The sequence below is a fragment of the Cyrtonyx montezumae genome, unplaced genomic scaffold (assembly GCF_038088225.1).
Source record: "Cyrtonyx montezumae isolate F1298 unplaced genomic scaffold, pur_monq_1.0 scaffold_22, whole genome shotgun sequence".
Taxonomy (NCBI): domain Eukaryota; kingdom Metazoa; phylum Chordata; class Aves; order Galliformes; family Odontophoridae; genus Cyrtonyx; species Cyrtonyx montezumae.
The window spans coordinates 3,606,653-3,625,281 of record NW_027071959.1 but is presented as its reverse complement, the minus strand read 5'-3'; the positions used below and the strand labels follow the sequence as shown (position 1 = coordinate 3,625,281).

General features: G+C 46.3%; 1 protein-coding gene across 1 annotated transcript in view; it reads right to left on the bottom strand.

Moving 5' to 3' along the window:
* Positions 1 to 766: 766 nt before the first annotated feature.
* The window catches only part of UBASH3B (ubiquitin associated and SH3 domain containing B), a 54,533-nt gene continuing 36,670 nt past the window's right edge, over positions 767 to 18,629 (bottom strand). The window contains exons 5-14 of the mRNA XM_065738501.1: positions 18,248 to 18,417; positions 17,184 to 17,392; positions 10,584 to 10,719; positions 10,089 to 10,209; positions 9,230 to 9,352; positions 7,467 to 7,559; positions 6,842 to 6,986; positions 5,012 to 5,118; positions 4,492 to 4,601; positions 767 to 4,185 (exon numbers count right to left, since the gene is read on the bottom strand). Of these exons, the coding sequence (XP_065594573.1) occupies positions 4,048 to 4,185; positions 4,492 to 4,601; positions 5,012 to 5,118; positions 6,842 to 6,986; positions 7,467 to 7,559; positions 9,230 to 9,352; positions 10,089 to 10,209; positions 10,584 to 10,719; positions 17,184 to 17,392; positions 18,248 to 18,417 (1,352 nt within the window). The 3' untranslated portion in view covers positions 767 to 4,047. The remainder of the gene's footprint in view (positions 4,186 to 4,491; positions 4,602 to 5,011; positions 5,119 to 6,841; positions 6,987 to 7,466; positions 7,560 to 9,229; positions 9,353 to 10,088; positions 10,210 to 10,583; positions 10,720 to 17,183; positions 17,393 to 18,247; positions 18,418 to 18,629) is intronic.

Sequence of the window (18,629 nt, the reverse complement as noted above, 5' to 3'; positions counted from 1 at the left end):
GTTATGTTCGTTCACTGTTCTAAGTGTGCTCACTAACACTGTCATTTCACATCAGTTTTAAGTTCAAATAATTTCCCCTCTATGTAAGCGCTGGGCAGCAGCCTTCTAGCAGCTCTTCTCACCTCTCTGTTTTCAGAATTACTGCTCTCAGGAAGAATAATTCCCACAGATCATTAAAAACAACCGCTTGTCTGGTGATGTTAATTATCACTTTCCTACTAAGGACAATACCAGGAGCTACCAACAGAGGGGAGGAGGAGGCTCCTTCCATCAGCTGTTCTTTCTGAAGCTGAGCGAGTGAAAAGGGAAGGATACTTCTGTCTGAAGGTATCGTCTGTGTCCTCAGTTTGCATGAGCAGGTGAAGCTCTGTCGACGGGAGCACGTGGTATCAATTTGTGCTTGCTGAGAACCTGTGCTCTGTGCAGAGGATTTAAGCTTTTGGCTGCAGCTACCACTGCGCTAAATGTAGGGAAAATTTGTGAACTGTAGACCTGGCACCTGCATTAAACAAGGCAGAGCTCAGGCCAGTGGTAGGGAAACGCTGCAGTGCACTCCCAGCCTCCTCAGCACAGGGAGATATCTAGTCCAGGGATACAGGCCCTGTGCAAAGCCTTGGTCAAATCCTAACTTGGTAAAAAAAAATACCACTTTTGCCTCCTGGTGCCATCCCATCAGCAACTGCCATGCTAAAGCTTGATTCTGCGCTTTGATTCTTGTATTTTGCTAGCACAAGCCTTAGGTTATGCTTTGTGGAAACACTGGAAGAACAGTATTCTTGGCAGGTTTCCAGTTCTTTCCTTAATTGGGAAGAGAGGGAGAAATCTAGAAACTGCTGTGTGCCTTCTGTACCCTAATTAAACTCCTGGGATCTGATGCAGCTCCCAGTGACAGCAAGGAGAAGACTTGCACCCGCTTTCAGTACATCAAGTCTAATGTTCTTCTGTGACAGAGCACTGAAGCGACATTAAATATACATTAATGAGCAGCAATGGAGTGAAAGTGAAGCAGCAACTGTTTTGTATTCTTAACGTCTTAATTAAAAATGGAAAAGGAACATCTTTTACTTTTTTTTTTTCTCCCAATAAGCCTCATCAACATGACATTATTTAACACAAAACCCCTACAAGAAATCAAAACTCTGGAAGAAAGTAAGATTTTTCTTTCTGACATTCTTGACACCTGAAAAAACCTAATGTGAGATAAGACTACAGTTGTCAAAATATCTTTCCCAAGCGTCCAAAAATATAGTTTTTTAAGAAGAGAGTATTTTAACATATTTTACCTTCTCAAACAGAACACTTTTCTTCTGCATTACTTATCGTATGCAAAGATCAGCTAGTACAATATTTAAATTGTGCATTCAGGTTTTGTTCCCTCTCTGTTTCACACTTCTGTCTGAATAAACTCTGTAATGTTGTTTAACTGCAGAAGGACCTAAGCAGCCTCCACTGCTTTGCATCACGTCTTGCTGACCCACAGCATGAAACCAAATGCCATCCGGAGATCACGCGCATCAGTAACCAAATCAGATGTCGTGTGATTGTCGCCTCTTCAGTTCTAAATAAACTCTTTGCAAATTTGCAGTGAGTAAGCATGGAGGAAAACAAGCCAGAAATGCTCTTCAAAACGTCTGTACACAGCCAAGAGGAGTTTAAATTATAGTTAAAAACCAAAGTGACAGCAGTGTAACTGCAGAGAAGCAGTTTCTTTCTGTCATCTAGTAAGTTATTTCCCTGACTTTTCAGTATACATCCCTGGAATCATAATGCACTTATGAATGGCCAACCATGTATTACAGTCATAAACGTATAAATAATAGACTACCGATATGCATCGTGACAATGTACATATTGCACAGGATGAGCTCTCTGCTGAGTCAACATCTGTACAGCATCTGCTGTATTTGCCCTTGCAAGCTCAGGATCAGCTCATTAAAACAGAGACAAAGCTGATCTCAGCCTCTTAAGATCCGTTACATCACAGCTGCTGAGCATTTTACCTGCTTTAGAAGCTAGGGGTTGTTGCAGTTTACCATTCCTTATTTGTTCTGACTGCTGAAAGTGCAGCTATATCTTACTCAGTGGAAGAAGGTAGGACCAGTCCTGCCCCAGAGAAACCTGCCTCAAATCAAGCTCTGATCTTGCTATGAATGGTAAGCCTTTGTTAAAGCTGTCCTCTATAAACTACTGTGCAAATACTTTAAATAAAGATACTAGTGCTTTCTGCAGAGGGAAACCCGGGCAGAAGAGAGATACTCTGGGGTGCCAGAATCTCTTTTCTGGTTAATCTGATATTTATGGGCATACTCTGAATGATGGTCCAAACAAACTGTATGGGAATTGCTAAGTCATGGCCTGAACCAATGATGGAGCACCTGGGGAAAGGAAGCAGCCAGCCCTGGGAGCACAAGTGAAAGCCTGGTCCACCCATCCCTAAGCCTCATGTAAGGGTTGGCTTCTACAAGGGATTCTAGCTGGGGATCCCTCCTTTTAGAGCATTTGGCAAACTGTGATAGGGTAAGTAAATCTTGCTTTAACTGGGTTGTGCTCATCATCCTTTTCTGTTAATTTAGACCTGGTGTCGCTGTTCTCTACACCCAGGAAGAAGTATGCCCAAATCCTCTTTTATCCCATGTAAGTGTGTTTTTAAGTACCTTCTCAAAGTAAGCCGTGCACATGTCTGCAGGAGCTTTCTGAAGACATAGCTGATTGGCTTCAGTGCAGGTTTCTTTAAGTCATTTAGCATTATAAACTACCATCTCTGGGTTATTTTAGCATTCTCTTCTGAAGCAGCTGGTGTTGGCATCTTGCAGGACCAGGCTGCTGTACTATGAGGACTGCAGCTTTGTCTGCTGCAGCACTTCCTGGGATTTCAAAGGCTGGAGGTCCAGATGGAAGCCCTTTTCTTTCCCTTTTCCCAAAAGCTAACTCTTCCCTGGCTGGAATATAGGACAAAGCACACTGCTCCTGAATTTCAGTGCCCTGATTTTTTCAGCTCTGCTTTGTCTTTCTGACAGATGGCACTTGGGAATTAAAGTGAAGGAAGGAAAGCATGCAGCCAAGGCTGAATTTCAGTGTCATTTTGCCTTTGTTACCCTCTGAAGAAAGCTGCTTAGTGCAGAACCTCACCAGGGCTGGCAGAAAGCCACCGCTGTGTAACGAGCAGGACAAAAATCTCAGTAAAGGCAAAACCCCTTTTTCAGGGTCTTCTGACAGGGCTATAAATGACAAAGACACAGATGCTTCACACTAGGTCTGTGCAAGGGTGGATTTCATCCTCTAAATAAAGAGGGAAAAAAAAAACCTCTTTATCAATCTTCCATTTTCTATTGGAAAAGGGTTATTCCATCTCCTCTTAAAACAGTGCCCGGTCTCTGTTCACCACAGCGCCCTCTTCTGATGTGCAATCTTCATTAGTAAGTGCTGTGAAATTTAGCCTTTTCTGATGCAGATCAACATCCCACACAGCCTTTGCATCAGCAGTGTGCCCAGCACAGCACCTAACAGAGGGCTGGACCAGAGGAGAGGAGCATCTGGTGCTGCCTGCGAGCAGTGCTGACCTCTTGTTTCCTGCTGGTGGTGACGCACTCTCTGTAAGGTGCTGAGAACCTGGGGGCTGTGAGTGAGGAGCGAGCACGTGGTCCTGAGCAAGTCTGCTATTGCTCTGCAGAAAATAGCAACAAAAAAACCCCTCCTGAATGCTGGACTTTTGCACAGTGCTAGCTGTTACTAGTGTGCTGTGGGAGGTGAGCTCAATTTGCAGTGGGGAAATCTACCTGAGCTACTGACTAAACAGCCTCCCTGCAGTGAAGGAATTTCAACCTATATTTTAATATTTTTCCCCTCAATCCATCCCTTTTGTGTTTGCCTAGTTGTTCATGAGAATTTTGGCATGAGTCTGGCCGTGTAAGAAATGCTAGAACAGCTGTTGGCGTGATCCACGTAACATATTATGACTATTTTTCCACTGTCAATAAACACAAGAAAGAAGAGACATTCTCCAATGCTTAGGAAGGCCGTGGGTTTTCCTTGCTCGTGTAGCTTTGCTTATTCTTGTAGTAAGGTTTCTCTCCAGTTAAAGCCTCCAGTTGGTCCATGTGTGAGAGGGAGGATGGGGGGGTCTGTAAGCTGCCAGACACCTGTATCTCCTAGTTCTTCACAAGAACAGAAACCCAAGTATGGAATCTGCATGAAAAGAGAAGGAAATGAAGGCAGTAAGTATGGACTGAGCCGAGCAGGCTTAGTGCAGCAGCACCCTGTGTCCAGCTGTAGGTGAGCATCTGATCCCCTGCTCTGTTACAGAAGTGTCACATCAGATAAAGCCTCTTTAACCAATCTGCTTTACCCTCCTGACTTCTGAAGCGGATGAAACTCAGCAATGGGCTGAATGATCAGGAGAGAGGAACAACGTGTCCTCAGCCTGGCTAAGCAGGTTGCAGATCTCTTTTCCCTCTTTACAGCCAGCGAGCTTTACCCCTTGCTGCTCGTTACCTTTCGGACCATCTGTACAAAGTCCTTGGAGTTCTGCGGTGAGAGCCCTTGGAGCTGGCAGGTACAAGCCTCCAGGGAGGACGCGTGTGCCACTATCAAGATGTTGTTTCCTGAAACAGAGTGAGAAATGTAGGCTCAGGTGTGAGACAGAGCCAGCTCCAGGGATGGGGCCCAAGATGGAGCTGACCATTAGAAATGTTCAGAATGGGTTCTGTTCATTGTATGACAGCACATGAGTGTACACAGGGAAAGGCATGGTTTATCAACATAGAGCACCTGTCAAGTTTTGGGATCACTTAGCTCAGTGCTACTTGTTTTTGAGATGTCTGCTGAGATTCCAGCTATCTTGCACGTACTTTTCTTCTATCTAAAACGTAATTCTGATTGAAGCACTTTAATAGATTTCCACCTCAGTTACTTTAGGCTTCCGCTTTCAAGACCCTTGACACCCAGTATCACACAGTGCTGCCAAGGCTTGTGGGCAAACAGGAAAATAAAAGGTCTAGAGTGAAGCACTTACCTTTGCCTTTACATTCACTGATGATTTCTTTCGTTACTTGGTAGCTTCTACTTATGTATGTATCATAAGATTCAGAAACCACTAACTTGCTGACAGGAATATGAGGTCTGTGAGCAGAACAACAAGTATGGTGAATTAGACAAAGCATTACAAGTGCTGCTTGTGATTCATCTGAAAGTGTATGTTCTTAACTCTTCTAATCCCCCAGAGCTCAGTGTGAGGATTGCTATGATGGAATTTCATGCTGTGATACAAGGAAGAGAGCTAACTGTTCCCTCCATCCAGTGATCTGCTGTCTGCAGGAATTACTGCACTGATGGGAAGTGGGATCAGGGGAAATCTCCCAGTCCTGCACAAGAACAGGCTCTTCTCACATGCTGAGAGCATTTGTCACTGCCTTCCTGGAAAGCAGGTGTGTTCTGAAGCTGAGATTCCTGTGGTCCAGCTGTTCTGCTATGTGGAAGCCATGTGATACCCACCCAGGGATAAATACAGTGTGAAGTCCTCTATTTAGATAGCCACAGGTGTTGGAATTCTAGCTGCAGACCAAAAGGATGCAACTCTGGTGACTTTATGGTATAATTAGGGATGAAAAATACCAGGGTGTTTCTGTTTTATTTTTTGTTCTTGGTTTTTTGTCGTTGCTTTTTGCAGTTTCAGCTGCTTATTTTACTTGAACATCTTTAAACAGTTGGGTGCACTGGGACTCCGGGAAACACTGGTGGTTCTGGTGATGTCATAACCACAAAGACCCAGAGGCAATGTGTTTGTCACCAAACCCATTTAGGTGGAACTCCTGTGTGTATGCTGTGTGTGTGGCTAGGAAGGTTTTGTTTCGATCTGAGGTTGCTGAGCCTGTGATCAGACTCCTGCTATAAAATAGCAAGGGTCGGTGTGAGTGCAGAGCCCCAGCAATGCAGGGAGTGAGGTGCAGTGGAGGGCTGGAGCCCTGTGGCCTCTAGGGAGTTTCCATCTCTGTGAGTCTGGCTTGTATAAAGGCATCTGAAATCTGAGAGTAGGAAGCCCAAATGGATCTTCCTTGTCTATTCTTTGCTGCATTACAATTTTTTTGCTGTGTTTTATTTAGCCTTTTTCTGTTCAGTCTACAGTAAAAAGCATTTGTGTGTTGGGCTGGAGGGCACTGCGGCAGAGCAGCTACGTAGGCAGGAGCTGGGGATGTGGCACCAGGACTGAGCGGCATGAGCATCGAGGAAAGATCACTGGTGTTTATCTATTTGCCATTCAAATGTGTTTTGCAAGCAGATGGTTATTTTGTTTGCTTTCACCAACTGCTTTTGGGTTGAAAACTGTGAAGACCCAAGTCGGGAACCTGCAGAATTTTGCACTAAAAATATTTCAGATATAACTGCTGAGAGGTGATGACTGTTAAGTTTTTCATCTCTTTGGTAGCAAACCTCTGAATGCTGATGATGCACAGGAGACCCTCAATTCCTGACAGAACACATGTTCCCCAGGATGATGCAAAATTTACCGTTAAGATTCATCACCATGCTAATCAGGATAGACAAACAGGCAAGCTCCTTCGCCTGGGGAAGGGCAGGCACTGCTGAACCCATGATGTGTTTCAGTCCATCAGTGAACTGAGCCAACAAAACCACTTCTGTTGTTTCCTCCAGACTCCAGAGGTAGGGTTGCATGGCTTTACCTGAGCCCTAGCTCCTACATTTTAGGAAGAGGGCCAAAACGAGCATACTTTGAGGGTTTTCTGGTCGCTGCCAGCTTATGCTTAAGTTTGGAAATTCAGCAGAATGTCCCTCTTTGAAAACAAACCCAAAAAGTGATCCGTGCTCCCACCCCCCTTTCTGCTACCTGTAGGTTGTATCAACGCTTAGAGTAGCTGCAGCTAAATCCACGGGGGGGATCCAAGCAGGAAGTGTGTTCCCCGAGACCCACTTGGTCCATTCAAACAAGCCCGGCTCTATCCGAATTTTCAGGTTGTTCTCTTGTTGCATACCTGGCAAAGGCAGAAAAGGAGCTCGGTATCAGTGCAAGTGGCCGTGGAGGAAGGCAGTGCCCCATCATGGTTTCCTTTCCTAGTTTTTGCAACACATTACTCTTCCCGTGGCAACATGTTTTTTTGGTGGTAGCAATTGAGTTGTGTTGTTGCTGTGGGAGCACTAGGGTAGCAAGGAGCTGAGCTGGATGTGCCCTAGACACACTTCTGGCTTCTGTATGGGAACAGAACCCACCCCAGACCTGTGCTGGCCATGGGGCTGGCACACTGCCTCCTATACACTCATCCCACCATGCAGTAAGAAGAGGGCTCCTTCCAGGCAGTGCTGCTCTGCTGTGAAATACACTCCCACAGAAATAATCCTCACCCTGAGTTACCATTTGCTTGGCTTTCCCATACCACGTCACCTTTTATCTGGTTAGCAGTGGTTTTCCCAGAAAGCAACAAGAATGCAGCATTTCCTGCTCAATGGGTTCTTACCTCTCAGGATATTGTGTGCTGTCTGCACACACCGAAGGGATGGGGAGCTGTAGATGTGGTCTACAACGGTGTTGGTTTCTAGCAAAGCTTCTCCTGCAAGCAAGATTTAAAACCAGTGAATAAGAGCTGACAAATGGCACAGTAACAGCAGCGTTGCAGGTATCTGCCACCCAGCAAGGAGCTTTCCACTGCACTGCTTAAGTCTCAGGAAATGAATGTACCCATCATATTTTATTATTACTGCGTGCACAGCTGTGGAACTGGGACATTTTTATGTCTGTTGTGCCATGTGCTTCTACGTACTTAACTGGTATGCAAAGAGAGCACAGCAGCTTTTTGCTCTGTTTCTCTTGCACTTAGCCAAAAAGCAAATCGTGCACTGAGAAAAATTGTGGAGAGCTTGAATTCCATTTAATTCCATTTATGTCATAAATCAGAATGATTCAACTGAATTAAAATCTGATTTAATTCAATTGGCTGGATTCTTTGCTAGTATAAATTACCATTTCATTACACAGGTGGAAGATCACTGAAAATGAGATAAGAATCAACTCCACTCTTAGGGTTATTAATATTCTTGCAAAGCCTAAGGGAACCAAATGAGAACAGGGCTCTGAGCATCACACAAACCCGTGCTACCAGTCGTGTTTTTGTTCCATTTGAAGAGTCAGGGCACAAAGGTGGGTGTGAGAAGGGGTTATTAACCTCGACTTCATGTGTTTAACGATGGCTGTAACCATGTCAAAGCAATCTCTAAATCTCTTGGGAGAAGTGGGCTATTTTAGAAAGAGCTGTGTGTGTAGCAGCCTTCTGCCATGGGGCTGCTGCTCATCTGCTCAGTTGTGGGAGGAATTAGGGCTCCAGCAAGCACCAAGGTCAGGCTGGTGCTGCAGCAGTGTGGGCAGCTGGATGGTGCCTGGTCACGTACATGCACTTGTGTGCCCAGACCATTTAATGACAGTGGCCAATTGTGCTGTGATTGCTCCCAGATTTGCCTTCTGTTATGTGCATATTGCAAACCCTGATGCCATGTGGCCTGGAGAGCGTGCATCCTGCTGCCGTACAGTGATTTATTTTTGTTTAAAAAGCAAGTGCAATTTTAGCTGCCCTACTTTGAATGTGACCAACGTGAAGTGCTCTGAAGGATCTGAATTTGAGAAAATGCAAAGTGCTGCTCTCTGAAGCTCGTGTCCTTTGGGGAGCCAGGCTCCCTTCATCACCAGGTTTAATATTTGCTCCTTGGTTACTGAATAATCATCTTTCTGTACACAAAGCAGCAGGATCACGAGGATGGGTGGGCACTGGGAGTAATTTGGACTGTGTTTTTGCCATGCAAACATAAGCCCAGTCAGGCCACTGAAAGTACACTGTCACATTTTAAGACTGTTAAAATTGAGGAAAGTCCACACTGTGCAGTCACTGCTGCATTTCTCAGTGAAATTGGTAATAACAGCATCTTCCAGTGCAGCACATTTACAGGGCAGTACTGAATGCTCTGCACTCGCACTGCTTGAGGCTGTGATGTTATACCACAGCCCGGGGTTTGTGCTTCACTTTTCCTTCAGCTGCAGCACCTGAATGAGACAAGAAGGGACTTGCCAGTGAAGAGACTTCACAAAGGTTCCTGAAACACCTAAATCCTGTTAGTTCAGGGGCCCCCAATTCATTTTTTCCGCCTTGTGCTTTCTTTTTCTGTGCTGGGTGCATGGGAGGCAGACAGCAAAGCTTCCTGGGCAAACTCGTGTCTGCCAGGGGCAACTCACCAACGAGCCTCGCCTGCGTACAGCCAAGCACAGTGATGGGGGCATCTTTTTCGTAGTCCCTGAACCCGCCGCTCCTTTGAGGTAAGCTGTGAGGCATATTCAGGTTACTACGCACGTACCTTCCTGTGAGAGAGAGGTCAGGAGCAGTTGCTGGAGTTATTAGGTCAGAGAGAGGCAGAAAGCATTGCTGTTTCCTCCTTCCTGCACTGCAGTGTCTGCAACTTGCAGGCACTGCCTAGGCCTGGCTGCCAAGCAGCGTTTCCTATGTCAAACTACCAAGAACCTGACCAATTGAAGTTGTGTTTGTTCAAAATCTGCAAGGAACGTTCCTAATATTTTTTCAGGTTCTCTTTAGGACTGTTTTAATTGCCAAAAGGAAAATAATTTCCATCCTGTGATGAATGAAACTCCCAATTGTATACTTCTATGGGGGGGAGGGGCAAAAATATCAGAGCTCTTCAAATGTAATTTGGAAAGAAGGTAGCTGTAAAATCATCCCTTTTTATGAGAATTTTGTCTACAAGAAATGGGTGTTTTTCAAATAGAAACACACCCGTTTACATTTAGGACTGAGAACAAGATATACACAGTTTTAACAGCTGCTTGCATTGGCCATTGACTGTCAACGTCATTTCCAAATAATGCTCTTCAGATGATGCTACTTTAATAGAATCTTCTTTCAGTAGTTTTCTAAACACTAGCAAATGCAGTATTTATGCTTTGGCTTTTGTTGCTGCCTCTAGTGCAGCCCTATTGTCAAAGGACCCCTTTGAAAACCAGAGTTTCCACCTAAGCTTTGCTCTGGGCACCTTCCTTCACCTAAACCCAGAGACGGGGGGACCCGCAGGAGCCCACTCACCTTTGGCATCAAAACACTGTGACAACCAGTACTTCCCAAAAACGACATCCATTCTCTCCCCGTGCCTGCAGACGAAGAGGCAGCGCTTCTGAGGCCCCGGCTGGCTGCTTATTCTGAGCGGCTGGAAGAAAAATGACAGCATGTTTGGCCTTCATGAAAGTGAAAGATTGGCACCCGGGACTGGCCAGCTCTTGCTTTAGCCTCGTGTGAGTGCAGGTACAGGAAGCTCTCTGAAGTTGGTTGCACTGGTGTAAAACTACCAGACTGAGTGGAGGATGGGGCCCTGCCGTGTGCTGCAAAGAGCAGGGCTGGGAATAGCGATGCTTTCTCTGCGTGTGGTTTGTTGTGTCCTTCTAAAGCTCGTAGAGAATTGCAAGAGGAAACTTCCAGCACAGGCAGTGAAAGGGGACTACAGGGTAAGTGTTGTGGAAATAAACAGTTGCTGGAAACTTGTTGTTAAAAGTGTGTGATCTCTGTGTGCATACGGGTCCCTACCTGCACGTTTTGGCAGATGATAGTGAGTGGTCCTGTGTCCCCAGGCCCTTGGTCTTCCTGCTGTCTTCTTTCCAGAGCTCCATCGGTGAAAGCTTGAAGGGAGGGGGAAGATGTGGTGTTCAGGATTGAGTAGGACCTGCCAGAAACAGAAAGGTGTTGGCTTTGGGAGTGCCTCAGTCCTCATGTCCTTGGGCTGTCATCTGTAGGAACAGATGATACTGTTGTTCATATTATTATTTGAATTTTAGTTCTGCCTAGAGAGCACCTGGCAAGGTAATATACACACATGAAGAGACTGACCGTGTCTTCATGGGCTATTTCCTTAGGAACAGTTTCTCAGAACAGCAGTGTGCAAGTGTTGGTCTGTGGGGCTGTCAGACCTCTTAGTGTTCTTGTGGAAAATGCCAGGACGTTCCTCACAGCCACAGGACCAGCAGCAGCCCTATCTGGGGACCTGCTGCATGTTACCATGGCTTCATGGACCAGTTTGGAAACTAATTGCTGCAGAGAGCTTCTCTTGCCTTAGTGGTGTGAGCTGCTGCTAGTTACATTTGTATAGTGCTTGGTATTTGGGCTGGTCACTGGCTGTGCTACAAGTGGGAAATACATATACTCATTTGCCAATGTAGCAGACTGCTCTCATGGACTATTACCAATATTAAATACAACTGGGTGTCCCTTTTGATGCTGGCAGAAGCAGGCTGTGGAGTAGAGAGAGTCAGCACACAGAGTTGCTGGTTGTGGCTGACCTGCACCTCTCCTTTTGGCTGGGAGGATCAAGGAGAGCATCAGTGCTTTGCTGGTTGGAGGTACAGTGGAAAGCTGGAGCACAGCTCTGCCTGTCATCCCGGGCACTTCTCAGGGTTCCTGAGCACAAAACAGCTTCTATTGCCTTGTAGGGACGTGGTATGTTCAGTTTGGATGGTTGCATCCACATTTTTCAGTGCTGTCTATTCCACTTCCCATCTACAGTGGGAATTTATTCTCACCAGTGCTTCTTCAGAGGGTTATAATAGATCCCATTCTCCCTCAAGATGCTCATCTACTGACGCTGTACTCTGAGTACAGCTCTCACACCAAGATGTTCAAGGACTGCGACCGAGACCCAGGGGAGTGAACCCTGACAGGCAATTAGAGAACCTGCAGTGACCCTCTGCTCATCTGCTCACTGTACGGGCTACATGTGCTTAGTCATACAAACAGGTTGTCACCTAATGTATGCAGTCATTTGCTTTGACAGAAATGGTTGCCTTCGCTCGCACTTTCCCAGCGCCTTAAAAACATCACAAGTTGCTTCCTGATGAGCACCTCGATAGGATGAAACCTTGGAGGAGCTTCTCATCGCTGTTAAAATAACACCCATGCCTCTGTCTCTACTGCTGGAACAGAAATAGGTCATCTGCATTTTAGTAAAGAACCAATCTGCAAAATCGTGTCTTGTGCCAGATTGAAGACGTAAAAAGTGCCACACCATTGGTCCTGATGTTGGCCCCTTATCTGGTGGGATTGGGGTGCAGGGATGAATTAAGGTATCGGGCAGATCTTGAAAAGCAGTTAAATGTAGGCGGAAGATCTTGGTGGATAAACTGAGCAAAATTTGACCAGGTGCTGGGGTGAGAAATCCTGTGTAACCCTCCTGAGCAGAGTATATCCATATGATATATTGCAGGGAGGTGCTCAGGCTGTGCTTCCAGCTGGCAGGATAAGGGCAGCTCCAATCCAGCAGCTCTGCAGTGCAGCAGTGTGTGCCAAACCCCGAGCAGGGAGCACGGGCAGGCATTCATCACTGTGCTCAGCAGTCAGCCCCGAGCATGGGCACAACCAGCTGCACACAGGTACATCCTCACTGGCCCAGAAACGTGAATGTCTCAGGATGAGAAGAAGCTGAAGTTTTTAGCTAGGCCCATCACTGTTGGTGTTCAGGGTGGGTCTTGAGTCTGAGTTCCTGGTCTTAAGTTCAGTGTTGCAGCTTCCAGCCTCCATCCTGTCTCAGCCTCTTAACTGCTTTGCTCACATCACTGTCTTTCAGGGGCACTGGCCAGGAGAATACTGAAGGTTTGTTTCACTCTTCTGATGAACTGCTGCACCATTCCTGAGACTTTCTTTCTCCTTAGCCCTTGCTGAAAGGCCATGGATGCTGTACTCCCTATAGATGCTCCAATTCACTGCAAATGGTGATGAGGCAAAGGTGTCCTATCTCACTGTGCCTGGAGGAGAGCCACCCCCTGACTTCAGCTGCTGGAAAACAGAAACCACTGATGCTGTTTCAGCTTAGTCATCTTCTAAGCATAGGTCATTTGTTTGGAAGCCTTTCCCAAAGGCTTGTGGTTCTTCCACTTGGCACACAGAGACTAAAGCAGACAATAGCATCTACTGTCTTCTCGATGGTATGGGGGAGATGCTTTGCCTTTCCTTGCTCTTGGTGACATTGCTGTGTTCTGGAGGCGAAGTCCTCCCGGCCAGGAATCCTTTACAGAATGGAGGTGATGGAGGGAAGGTCTCTGTCACGGCACAACCATTAGTCCTCATGGTAGAAAAGGATTCCTCTGCCTTGTCACTCACCGCTATCAGGATGAGAGGGATCTCCAGGGAATGTAACCAGACATTGTCACAGAATGAGAAGAAAACACAGTGGAAAAAAAACTACTGAGGGACAAATATAGCTTGAAAAATTAGGGCTCTTTTTCCTCCCCCTGCTACTTGTGCCAAGCCCGATTTCTCAGGCTTATTAGAGGGGTAAGGAATAGCTTTGGCCTCTCTCAGGGAGCCAAAATAGCCTGCTGTGTAATATCTATAGTGCTGCTATCCATTTGGGGGTGGAGGAGGTGACTATTTCTGGCTTTACTGGTAATGGAAAAACAGTGCAGGGAATCATCACAAGTTTTAGCTTTTGGATGGTGCTGGGTCCACAGATGCAAAGATGGCACATTTTTTGTTCTGCTGTATGCCATTAAATGTATATGCAAGAGACCCATGGCATTGTGTGCTTGGTTTTTGTGGCATCTGCAGGGCAAGCTCATTTTTGTACCTTTGCTGGGCTTCCCACTTCCTCTGGGCTCTGTGTGCTGAGGGTGGAGTATCTCTCCTTTTCAGTTGGCAGCCTCCTAATTAACAGGCACACAAGGCAGTGTAGGAAATACCCTGCTGGGGAGGTCTTAAGGTAGAGATGCTTATATATAGACTATGCAGATGGGATCTGTAGTTCAGATTCATTCAAGCAGCTTCAGCTCACCAGTAGGTTGTGCTGCTACCAGGAGGATTTTTTTTACTTTGGTACTGCACAAGGGGTAAAAATCATTTTGTTTCTAACGTAGCTATGGCTAAGTGCCTTCCCAGGCTCTGTCAGAACAGATCTCCTGACACTGCTACAAATGCAGCCAGTTTCACCCCAAAGGAGTGTTGAGCTCCATTCAGGAAGGTTATTTTTCACTTGTAGGATGCAGAACTAGCAGCAGAGCAGTCATGAAGTGTCCTTGACTTTCAGATCACAGGATTTAGAGCAAACAAGAACAAACATCAGGCTTCCCAAATGTGCATCTTTGGCTCATGCATTTTGCTTTTTGAAGCTTTCCTCTTACAACTCTGGGAAAAAATAAAAATCAGCTGTTCTTTTTGCATAACCACATAGCTAGTGCTGGGCTGGAAACTACTGCTGCGTAACAGGAAATTCTCTTTAACACCATCTCCCTTCCTGCAGGAATGGCAAAGAAGGGGTTTCATGGGTTTAGGATCTGGATAGGGCTGTATGGGATGCTGAAACAATTTGTCTGCAATTATTTTCCAGCTTATAGCACCAAATGAGCAAATGATTCCCCTAGCAGGTCCAATCATGCCACAGTGTGCTGCAGCCAGTAGAGAAATGTAGTTCAGATGCATGTCAAATCATTGGCGTCTGCAGAATAGAAGTGCTGCCATTCCTGTTTTAGGAGACAGGGAAAGGATTCAGACCTGGAGTCTCTCAAGTCACAACCTGGTTTCATGGACATTTTGCTCCAGAAAGCAGAGCCTGTCCTGCCCTATGAAATGGCTCATCAGTCTTGTCTTTTAGTGATGGCAGCCTGTTGGCCTGCAGCTGAAGCACAGACCTTCCCGTAGTGCAGGGATGCCTTTTTGTTTTGTGTTTGTCAAGCACCATGGAAGTCAGTGTGCTGGACAGAGCTCTAGAGGCACAATTTGGATATTAGGCCCAAAACTGTGTCCTGCAGAGACCAGAATTCAGCTTCTGCATCACTTGAATAGTGCAACAGGGAATTTTTTTTCAGGAGAAATGTGCAAAAGCCAGTTAATCTCCAGACAGAAGCAACCTTATTTTGCTGTATTAAAGATTTGCTCAAATATCTCAGAATTGCATTTTGCCTGCCATCCTGCGTGGTACTGCTACGCTGCTACAGCCCGGGGTGAGCTGTATTTTAGTGATGGTCTCAATAATGCATGATTTTCACTTGAAGAACGCAATCTCTTGTGACTAGGAGGGAAAGCTCAATGGCTATTTTTTCTTTCTTATCTGCAGGGATGAAGCAGGACGTGGCTGTGTACACAGAGGCAGCACAGAGCACTGCTCACCACCAGCAGCCCCACTCCCAGCACTGTGCGCTGCTCCTACCTCCTCCACATGGCAGCTCTGCAGTCATGGTGAGTAGTGCCATGCTTTCTTTCGCGTCTATGATATGAAGTTATTGGTGCTCCATTCTCATACCAAGAGGATCTGATGGTGAAGATCTTGGCCTGGATGGCAGCTGGGCTTCGGTTGCGTTTGGCTTGCTATATTGTTTTGACCAAATGACATTCTGTAACCTAATATTCCCTGTGGGAAGCTGTGTAAAATGAGACTGTTTCCGGGTATATAATAATGTTTTTGATAAATGCTTCATATTGCATGCTCTGGTTCACGATTTATCATCTTTAGCAGTAATCAGGGAAGGGGCATTTCCTTTCTTTGCTTGCCTGGAGACAAAGCAGTACTGGAGTTACAAACTGTTTGGCTTTCCTTTTAGTTGCAATAGTAATTGTTCCCCACGCTAGTTTCTAGGCCTCAAAATCCTTCCAGGCTCTGTAAGAAAAAAAGCAGAACCCAGAGCAGAGTGCTGTAGTATCTGTGGATGTAAGACCAGTTTGGATGGGAAATTTTGGGGGAAGAAAAGACAATTTTTGCTGGATTGCAAATGGGAGGGTCTGGATTAAGTCCTGTCTTCAATCAAACTCACTGATTGACTTTGCCCATGTGCCTTGATGGTAATTTTGCTAAGCCCTGGTTATTGGATGGCTTTTCTTTCCTTGTAGTGGAAGATGAGTTGAAGTTTGATGGTGACAGATGTGGGATAGATAGGACTGTTCTGTTTGGCTCACACGAGTGGAAGCTCTTTATAAGTGCTGACCACTTTTCACAGGGCAGGCAAAAAAAAAGAATAGATGGTTGTGACAGGAGGGATGAATGAGTGATCTCTGGCTATGCTTCTCCCTGCCTGAAGGTCTTCTGGGTTGGGCAGGACACAGGGTGAAGCCAGGACTGGTTTAAAGAAGGACAGTGGTCATTGCTACCACATCTGGAAGTGAGCCTGGAAGCCACAGTTGCCCCGTGCCTGCTCTCCATCTGTCGCTCACCACGACGTGTGTGTTAAGCCTGAAAAGTCACGAACAAAAAAAACCCCACAACTGTTCTTTCGGCTCTTTTGTTTCCTGCATTTTGCTTGACTTGAAGAGATGTTGGATTGGTTTCTACTGAATGCTGAGTGAGGTCAGTGCTTGTCCTGTGCTGACATGAGTGTCGTGTGCTCTTTCTTCTCTGACACTCCCCACAGACCATGTTTGCCCACTGAAATGAGAAATACGAACTGTCTGCATCTGGTTCCATATCTCCATCCTCTCCCTCTGTAATTTGCTGTGCGACCCTCTGCACCTGTGTGGGGTTATCAGACAGGAAGGAATGTGTCTTCCTGCTCTCCTTGTCATGTGTGCTCTTACAGAGCAGCTACTCCCTATGCTCCTGTTGTGCCAAAGATGTTTGGGTGCTTAGGGAAGCAGACAGCCCTGTGGGATTTGCCCAGACCCACCTATCCAGCAGTAGGCTTTTACTAGGTTTATCTAATTCCTATCAAAATCAAGAGGCATGAAGCATAACCTTACTCAAAAGTCAAGGTGTTGATTCCCACTGAAGCCAGGCAGGTGACTGACTGCTCTGAATGTCTTGCAAAGTGTCAATGGAAGAAACCTTGCTGATCTCGAGTCCTTTTTTTCCATGGAATCATACACAACAGATCTTACTCCCCATCCATCAATGCTCAAATTCAAAGTTTTGTGACCTGAGTCCCACCACAGAGATGCCTACACAGCAGTGGCCATCTGCTCCAGCTCTGTCAACCAGCAGCAGCCATCGTATGAGTAACATCCTAGCCAAATAAAGCACACCATTCTCTAATCCCATGCATGGGGCTAGCACCTGCTCTTCCTTTGCTTACCAGATTGGGTTTGGTGTGCCAGAGTGTTTCCCCTAAAGCCACCTTCTCAGCAGCCCAGGGAGTCTCATCACTTACTCAGGTGAAATCACAGCTGCTGAGCCCCTGTTTTGCAGTGACAAGAACTGGACTGAGCAGCTTTACATACCCATGAAACACCCAGGTCCCACATTCATCCGCCTTCGTGATGTAATTTTCAGGCAGTAACCCAGAACAGCCAGTTGCAAGGGAAATGCCATAAATCCAGCCCTCACTTGTACTGGTTTGTTCCACTGGGGACATGAAAATAAAGTCCCCAGGAACCAGCTCGAGTTCATCATCGTTCTGGGGAGTGTAAGGATAGATCACTTGCAGAGTCTGAGGAAGAAACAGAGGCACAAATGAATAAAGGGTTGTTAATGGAAGGGAACTTCTAGAAGAGTGGGGCAGGGGCATTCCCATGCCAGACCTTTAACCTTTTCAGCGTGTGAGCAGCTGTCCTTGTCATGCATGTCTTTGTGCTTTATCCAGGAAAGTGTTACTGTGAGGGAATTTCTACTGCTTCCCACTGCTAGCTGTTGGAAAGCTTTTCTTCCCTCTGATATTCCATGTCCCTGGCAGGTCTAACTCCTTCAATGGTACCACGCAAATTAAAACCAGGACCAGCTCCGATGGCGTCAGCCCATTTGCTCGTTAATCCTCTTAGATATTTGTGGTATCTTCAAAGGGAGGTGGAAACTAGTAGCTGTCACCTGATAGCACAAGGCCTAAGCTCTCACACACGGCTGCCTTAGGTTAGATATGCACAGACGCGAGCTGGTTTTCAGCAGCAGCTCCCTTTGTGATTGGTGATAACATGGACTGCTTGCAGCTTCTAAAGGACAAGTTGGCTCTTCAGATAGGAAAGGAGGACGGTGCTCTTTCTGCAGGTGCCTGTTTTGCTGCACTGACTGCAAAGAGCTTCAGGTGACTGGCACAGACTTAGACACCTGCCTTGAGGATATGTCCAGGAGATGAGAACAGTCTCCTGTCTGATTTCTCTGTGCCCAAGGTCCCAATTTGCAGAATGGAAATATATATCTTTTTCTGTATATTGTGTCGGACAACAACGGTGTCGAGAAAACTACAGTAAGAGGCTTAAACACTGCAACTGTAAAACCTGTGAGTAACTGAAGTACAGAGGCCATGAAGGTAAACATTTCTTTTTGGACTGGAGCAAACTAAAGCACGTACCTCGTGGTTAACGAAGCGAATGTCTCGGGAGAATATGGCGGCCACCCAGTCGCAGCCCAGCTTGACGTCGATGTTCTGCGCTAGCTTCTCCAGCGTGGGCAGGTGGCTGGTCTGGAAGTGATAGGCCAGCGTCACGTGGAGCTGCTTCTTGTGGGGCTCCACGTGCACATCTGCAGCAAGAAGATGTCAGTTAGCAACAACGGCTTTCCTAAGGTGTGAGAGCGGCTGCGGCCCGTGAGCAGGAGTTGGTAGCACAGCTTTTTAAGATAGCCTAAGCAGAAGATTCTGGAGGTGAGTTGCTGAAAGGGCTTTGGGTAAGTCAGACGTGGGCGCCCTGTGTGTGCTGCACCTCAGATTGAGCCTTCGGATTTGTGGACTGATT